Raw genomic sequence first — 7,431 nt, 5'->3', positions numbered from 1 at the left:
CAGCATCATGCAGACAACAGATTGCTTCCCAGAGGTAATCACTACATGTGGGGCTTTTTTTTTTTAAGTTTATTCATTTTGAGAGAAAGAGAACATGAGCTGGAGAAGGGCAGAGAGAGAGAGGGAGAGAGAAAGAATTCCAAGCAGGTTTTGCTCTGACAGTGTGGAGCCCAACATGGGACTCCATCTCACAAACCATGAGCCAAAATCAAGAGCCAGACTTTTAACCGACTGAGCCACCAAGATGTATGTGGGGCATTCTTTTCTTTTACGTAACTTACTGCACCCTGTAGGAAACTGAATTTGGAGAATCAAGAGATACATCTGAGCAGGCTACCAGGTCTCTCAGTTGTGTTCAGCACCACAAAGACATCATACAGTTTGGATCCTGTAATGGCTCTTCCTGGCATTACATGCAGTATGGCTGTGACCACCCATGAATTGTGAGGACACAGCCCTCTGGACTCCTGGTACACATGCCTACCTCTTCCTTGGCATTTAGAATGAACTTCACAGATCACATCTGTCTGTATCCTTCATCCCAGACACATTCACCCTGAGTACATGTTGTGTTTCCCAGGTAAGAGAGAGTCCATTATACTTGGGATTTTACAAGCTGTGGGAAAGGAACTTTCTGAGCCCGAATTGTTCATTTGAAAGCATTTTCCTTAGCAGTGGGCAATTAAGGGTCAACAGTGGAAACTGAGAATATTAGGAAAAAGGTGTGTTCTGGAGCAAGTGTGAAGGTATGGTTGAGTGACAAAGATGAGATTACAACAATTCTTAGAAATTCTGTCTCAATTTCCTTACTTGCTACTTGGGGTGAAGAAAGAACCCATTAGAGGAATGAATAAGATTTTTTTAACCTAAAGTACTAACGAATGATTACACACATACTTAAGGAAGTTATCAACAATTTAATTCTGCATTGTCTTGGGAATGCTGGGGAGGGGAGTCATCTGAGGACTCCAACCTTTTCAGGTTTGTAGGATTATGAGCTTGGTAACACTGGAAACTTCAAAGCAAGACTTGGAACAAGAAGGGATTATTCAAGATTGATGAGGTGATGAACATCAGCGGGGGTCTCCAGCACTTTGTTCTACACAGTAGGTACGGATTTTTATGTTATTCAATATACTTATATTCTTCAAGTTGCAGGCAGTTTCAGTAGCACAACCCATGGCAAAAATCAAAAATATAGGGTTATCTGCCAAAAGAAAAATCCAGCAGTTAGTCTTTTCTCTCATCTTGTCTCCCCTTTTCAACTACATCCTATCCTATCTGCCTCTCTTGGAGAAGAAAAGGATGCTCAGGATGCCCCAGAATCCCCTTTTGTCTTTTGTGAAAGAAGCAACAACCACAGTTCCATCTCTGTCCAGGGACCAAGCCTATTTCCCTCTGCCTCCAGTATCTCCTCAATTTAAGAGGGATCCCAAAGGGTCCCCACCTGTCTCAGATGCATGGCTGAGACTGGAGCCCCTGTGTCCTGACTAGGGAAGAGATGGCTGGAATAAAGGAAGAAGGCTGAGATCAGAACTCATGTATTCAGCTAAAAAGTCCCTGTGGTACCATTTATTTTCCTTACTTTTGTTTCCTGGGGGAAAACAGAGGGAAGCAATACAGATCCCTTTTGAGATAAGATCCCTTTTCCCCAAGGCTATGAGTTCAATAGTTGTTATCACTGTGGAACCTCATCACTTGTCTGTGCTTTCCTTGACAAGTTGGAGTAGAGAGACTGCCTCACTTTCAACAGCCCCATTGTTACCCTGTATCCTTCATGACATCCCATTTTCCTTACTCGTCTCCACTTCACCTATGCAAGGGCCCCTTCATGTGATAGTCCCAGGCTCTATCTCAAAGTCTTCTCAAAAAAAGCATAACCTACTTCCATTCTCACCATACTCTCTCTCCCACCATTTAATAAGCTCTTAAAATGCCACTAATTTCATGAAACCTTTTACATGATCAGTAAAGAAGTAACAATACCCTTTCTGCATGGTCCAATACTAGGTTAATTTCCCAATTTCTATCTGAATAGTACATGTCCTTCTTATTACGAATATATACTTTCCTCCTACTCAGGAAAATGGCAAAACCTTCTGCAGATTTCAGAATCACATAATTCAAAAATTAAGTGCTTAATCATGGAGTTTTGGTAATAGCAATAATGGTAGTGATGATGAAAACCAGAACTGAGGGGCCATCCTCTTCATAGCCAATGGCTCAATGTCCATTCCAGCAGATCATGATATGACATGTTCCCAAGTCTCAAATTCTGGTATAGGAAGAAGTTGTGTACTCTTCTCCTCCCCTCTCCTGTGCTTTCTTCCCCTCTTCTCTCTTCTCCTGACAGATAGCTCCCTCTAAACCTTGTAGGGATAGCCAGTACTTGATCCTGTATCAGCCTTTGCTGTACATGGTGGTCAGTCTCTAGGATGTCCTGAAATAGCTCCCACCTCCTAGTATCCATATCCTTGTGTAGTCTTCTCCCATGTTGTACCAAAGTTGATCTATGCAACCAAGACGATATGACAGAAGTGAAGAAATGTCACTTCTGAGATTAGATTACTTTAAAACTGCAGTATCTCCTTCCTCCTTCCCTCTCCTCCCCTTCTCCCTCTCTCTGTCATCACTTGTTCTGGGGAAAGCTAGCTGATACATGAGGACATCCAGGCAGCCCAGAGAGAGACCCATGTCAACAGGAACCAAGCCTGACAACCACATGGGTGATCTTCCAAGAGAGGATCTTCTGTCCTGGAGCAGGTCTTCTGTCCAAATGACCACAGGCCCTGCTGATGTCTAGATTACAACTTCATGAGAGACTCAGTCAGAACCACTCAGCTAAGCCACTCCCAGATTCCCGACCCACAGACACAATGAAATAATACATATTAATTATTTTAAACTGCCAAGTTTTGGACTAATGATGCAGCAATAGATAGCTAATACAGCTATACCCTTTGATAAAATTAACACCAAAAACCCTGAGGATATATCCATACCTATGCCAATAACTTCCACACACTTTGTCTCTGTACCAGTGCAGGTAAGAAGAACTGGGTCACAGGAAATGTCATGCACATTGTAGCAGGCAGGACATTTAATTCCATTGGGTTTTGAGGACTTCTGAGGCACTAAATGAAGAAAGAAAATTTTCATTTTAAGGACAGGAAAAAAGGAGCTGAGAGCATTATTACCACCCATCCAAGATCATGGTTATTCCAGGATTCCTCTACCCAAAATCAAAATGATTTAAAATTAGGATACCATGGAGGGTGCAGGGGTGGGGGGAAGTATTAAGTGGGAATATATAGCCAAAAATAATCTTACAGAAATCTGGTTTATCTGCTTCTTTCATGAGATGGCCCTCTCTGCCCTGGCTGAAGAAAAAAATGCTTACATAATAGAAGATAATTTGTGATTTAAAAACTACTATTGAAGAATTATATGGTTTCAGATTTCACATTTAAGACTTTAATATATTTTTAGTTTATTTTTCTGTATGGTATAAAAGAGTGATCCAGTTTCATTCTTTTGCATGCAGCTGTCCAGTTTTCCCAGCACATTTTTTTTGAGAGACTGCTTTTTTCCCCATTGTAAATTCTTGCCTTCTTTGTCATAGATTAATTGACCACATAAGTGTGGGCTTATTTCTCGGCTGTGTATTCTGTTCCATTGATCTATGTGTCTGGGATTTTTGTTTTGTTTTGTTTTTTAGGTTTTTTTTTCTGTTTGTTTGCTTTGTTTTGTTTTTCCAGTACCATACTGTTTTGATCACTGCAGCTTTGTAGTGTATCTTGAAATCTGGGATTATGATATTTTCAGCTTTATTTCTTCTCAAGATTGCTTTGGCTACTCAGAGTCTTTTATGGTACAAATCTTAGTATTATTTGCTCTAGTTCTGTGAAAGATGTTGTGTTTTTATAGGGATTGCATATCTGTAGATTGCTTTGGGTAGTATGGACATTTTAACAATATTGGTTTCTTCCAGTCCATGAGCAAACATAGGAAATAATTTCTTTGACATCAGCTATAGAAACATTTTCTATATATGTCTCCGGAGCAAAGGAAACAAAAGCAAAAATAAACGTGGGACCTCACCAAAATTAAAAGCTTTTGCACAACAAAGAAAAGCATCAACAAAATAAACAAGCAACCTACTAAATGAGTGAAGATATTTGCGTATTATATATCCAATAAGGGGTTTATATTCAAAATATATAAAAAACTTATACAAGTCAATACCAAAAAATCCACAAATAATCCAATTAAAAAATGAGCAGGGGACCTGAATAGACATTTTTCCAGAAAAGATACAGATGACCAACAGACACATAAAAAGATGCTCAACATTGCTAACATCAGGAAAATGCAAATTAAAACCATAATGAGATTTATACCTGTCAGAATGGCTAAAAATAAATAAATAAATAAATAACGAGTATTGGTGAGGATGCAGAGAAAAAGGCATCTTCATGCACTGTTAGTGGGAATCTAAATTGGTGCAGCCACTATGGAAAACAGTATGGAGGCTCCTCAAAAAATTAAAAATGGAATTACCATATGATGTAGTAATTTCATTACTGGATATTTACCCAAAGGAAATAAAAACACTAATTTGAAAAGATATATGCCCCCTTATGCTTACTGTAGCTTTATTTACAATAGTCAAGAAATGGAAGAAACCCAAGTGTCCATGGACTGATGAACGGATAAAGAAAATGTAATACACACACGCACACACACACACATACACACACACACGGGGATATTACTAAGCCATAAAAAATAATGAGATCTTTACATTTGGAAAAACCTGAATGGGTACCTAGAGAGTAAATGCTCAGCGAAATAAGTCAGAGAAAGACAAATGCCATATAATTTCACTCATGTAGGATTTAAGAAACAAAACAAATAAACAAAGGTAAAAGTAGAGACAAACAAGCAAAAAAACAAAAAGACAAATAGAATAAACTAATGGTTGTGAGAAAATAGGTGGGATGGGTGAAATAAGTAACAAGAATTAAGGATACACTTATACTATGAGCACTGAGCGAAATATAGAATTGTTGAACCATTATGTTGTATAACTGAAACTAATATAACACTGTATATTAATGTATACTTCAATTAAAAAATACTGTTAAGGGAGTGAGGAATTAAATAGCCAAGAACAAACTACTTTTCAAGTGGAATGGAAAAGCAAATAATTTAAACCTACAGACTCAGTAAATCCAGGACACATCCCAGCCACCCAGTTGTCATTCAGTCTTCCATGTTAAGGAAGGGCTTGTGCCTTTCCTTCTTGTGGTGGGATTTCGCTCATTGATTCTCACTTGCCAAATGAATGAGTGGGTAAATGAATGGGCAACTCTGTCCAGGTCTTGAGCCAAACCAGTAAGAAGCAGCTCAGAAGCAGAGACAGGTCGTAGGAAGGAACTTAGAAGGCAGAGACTTAAGGAAATGGATTGGGATAAAAAATAGGAGGGGAGGGAGAGCAGAGATGTGTTGGCACTCACCTTGGAAGTTCCCTTGGTTACAGAGCTCATCTTGGCAGCATTGGTGATTGTACACAAATGTTTGATTATCCCCCAGTGTTGCTGAGAACATCCTTGGGACACAATTGCTTGAAGAACAACCTTTCTCTTCAACATATTGTAGGAGTTCCCCTGCACAGAACCAAACCCCAGAAGGAATTTCCCCTTTGAACCATACAGAGTGATGCCTAAATGGGCGGCCAGTATTGGATTCTTGCCTCAAATCCTTTTGCCTTTAGTCTTTCCCCTTCTTCAAGAGTCCTTCTGCATTGGTCCATGGTATAAACCAATGGAAGGATGGTTTGCAAGCATTTGTTACAATGGGAATGTCATATTTCAGTGGGGCTGATGAAGAACAGTGATTGCCCAGACTTTTTCCCAGAGTCTCCCACCCTCCCACTTCCCACCACCCCATAATGCCAGCCCCATAGGGGTAGAATGCTACATTAGGAAGCAGGGTAAAATAGAAGGTGCAGAGGGAAGTGAGGAACTCCATCAAGTTGCTAAAAGCAGCAACCTCCCTCACTCTAAGCACCTTCTCTGTCTCACATGACTAGCAGCATGGGGAGGGGCCTGGCACAGCATACCTTTTGTCCTTAATTCTTGCTTGTATCTGAAGCAGCTTTGAGAGGCTTCACAAGTCGTCTCCATGTCAGCACTACATGCATTAAGAGAGCAGCTTGTACATTTATAACTCTCTGTGAAATGGATATAAAATTTGTTTAGAAAGTAATTCAGGAATGAAAACTGTCAGGAATCATAGTTTATGCTTCCAATAGCCAAACATATCTGAGAGCCAAGATACCATGTTACCCACGATACCCATGTTACCCATGATACCATGTGGGACCTAATGGGCCCACTTGGCCCATAGTCCCTCCCTGATGGCCACATCTTGCCCCTTAGTGCTCAGGCTCAGTCCCTTTCAACTGCCCATTGCTCTAGATGCTTAATCAGGGTTCCCAACCTTGCAGAGCTCATCACTACTCGAGAAACCGGACCTTGTCTCTCCCAAGTTGGTTTATTTTCTGTATTGTCTACCTTACTCTTCCAGTTTTGGGGAGAAAGAGGCCATTTTTTTTCATTCTTACCCACAATGCTAGAAACCAAGGCAGCAAGGACACAGGTGGTAAGGAGACTCTTCAGGGCTGAATATGTAGACATGGTAGCCCTGCAAAAGGCTTAAGTGAGAGGAGAAATGTCAGGACCATGGAGCCCGGGTCTCTTGTCTAGCAACCCAAGACCTGGATAGAGTTGCCCATTCATTTATCCACTCCTTCATTTGGCAAGTGAGAATTTGTCAAACCCTGGTTTTATGACAGATATGCCTCCTGTTGGAATGCAAAGATGAAAAAGATGTCTTTGTTATCAAAGGGCCTCCCTTCCCTAGAAATAATTCACATAGAGGATTTCTTTTTTTTGCATGGATGTGGAAGATATTGGAGCTCTTTCTAAAGCTGAAATAGGAGGATTTGGCCAAGATGCAGAAGTCACAGATAGCAGCTCTCCATGTGCTAGAAAATTCTGAGCCTGCCATATTCTGAGGCAAATACCCCCTTAACCAAGGTCCCTCATTTCTTGATTCCAAAGTCACCTTCCTACAAAGAGCCATATCCAACTATATTTGTTACTTGCCAGGCCCAAGACACCTTGATTCTCTACCAAAATGGCAGAGCCAGGATTTTCAGATCCTGTCATTCTTTCTAACCTTACATCATCAATGCTCCTTTCCAAAAGCCCATTTGAATTTTGCCAATTTAGGAAGGAAATCGAAATTCCCTGCCCCACATTCCACCTACCTTCAAATTTATCCTCCTAGGAGCCTGAGGAAAAGCCTGCAAGATCACTATTTAAAGACTAGGGAGCAGTTGGAGGTCACCCACCATTTCCTTCC

The 7,431-nt window shown here is 40.5% G+C and overlaps 1 protein-coding gene across 1 annotated transcript; it reads right to left on the bottom strand.

The window, feature by feature from the left end:
* Nucleotides 1-927: 927 nt before the first annotated feature.
* Nucleotides 928-5,669, bottom strand: LOC109257167 (protein RoBo-1-like). The gene is made up of 3 exons (XM_019433122.2): nucleotides 5,520-5,669; nucleotides 3,003-3,134; nucleotides 928-1,207 (listed from the first exon to the last, which is right to left on the bottom strand). The coding sequence occupies exons 1-3, from the start codon at nucleotides 5,608-5,610 to the stop codon at nucleotides 1,074-1,076; spliced, it is 357 nt and encodes a 118-aa protein (XP_019288667.1). The 5' UTR covers nucleotides 5,611-5,669; the 3' UTR covers nucleotides 928-1,073.
* Between the last annotated feature and the right edge of the window lie 1,762 nt (nucleotides 5,670-7,431).

Source organism: Panthera pardus, unplaced genomic scaffold (genome assembly GCF_024362965.1).
Source record: "Panthera pardus isolate Hobbes unplaced genomic scaffold, ASM2436296v1 HiC_scaffold_1, whole genome shotgun sequence".
Classification (NCBI taxonomy): Eukaryota; Metazoa; Chordata; class Mammalia; order Carnivora; family Felidae; genus Panthera; species Panthera pardus.
Note: the sequence above shows the minus strand (reverse complement) of the source record. Positions and strands in the feature narration are given on the sequence as shown.

Coding starts and splice junctions, on each gene's coding strand:
- LOC109257167 (XM_019433122.2), bottom strand. CDS start 5,610: ATGTTCTCAGCAACACTGGGGGATAATCAAACATTTGTGTACAATCAC. Junction 3,135..5,519: donor TAACCAAGGGAACTTCCAAG/GTGAGTGCCAAC, acceptor TTCTTCATTTAG/TGCCTCAGAAGTCCTCAAAA. Junction 1,208..3,002: donor TGTGGAAGTTATTGGCATAG/GTATGGATATAT, acceptor TTCTTTTGGCAG/ATAACCCTATATTTTTGATT.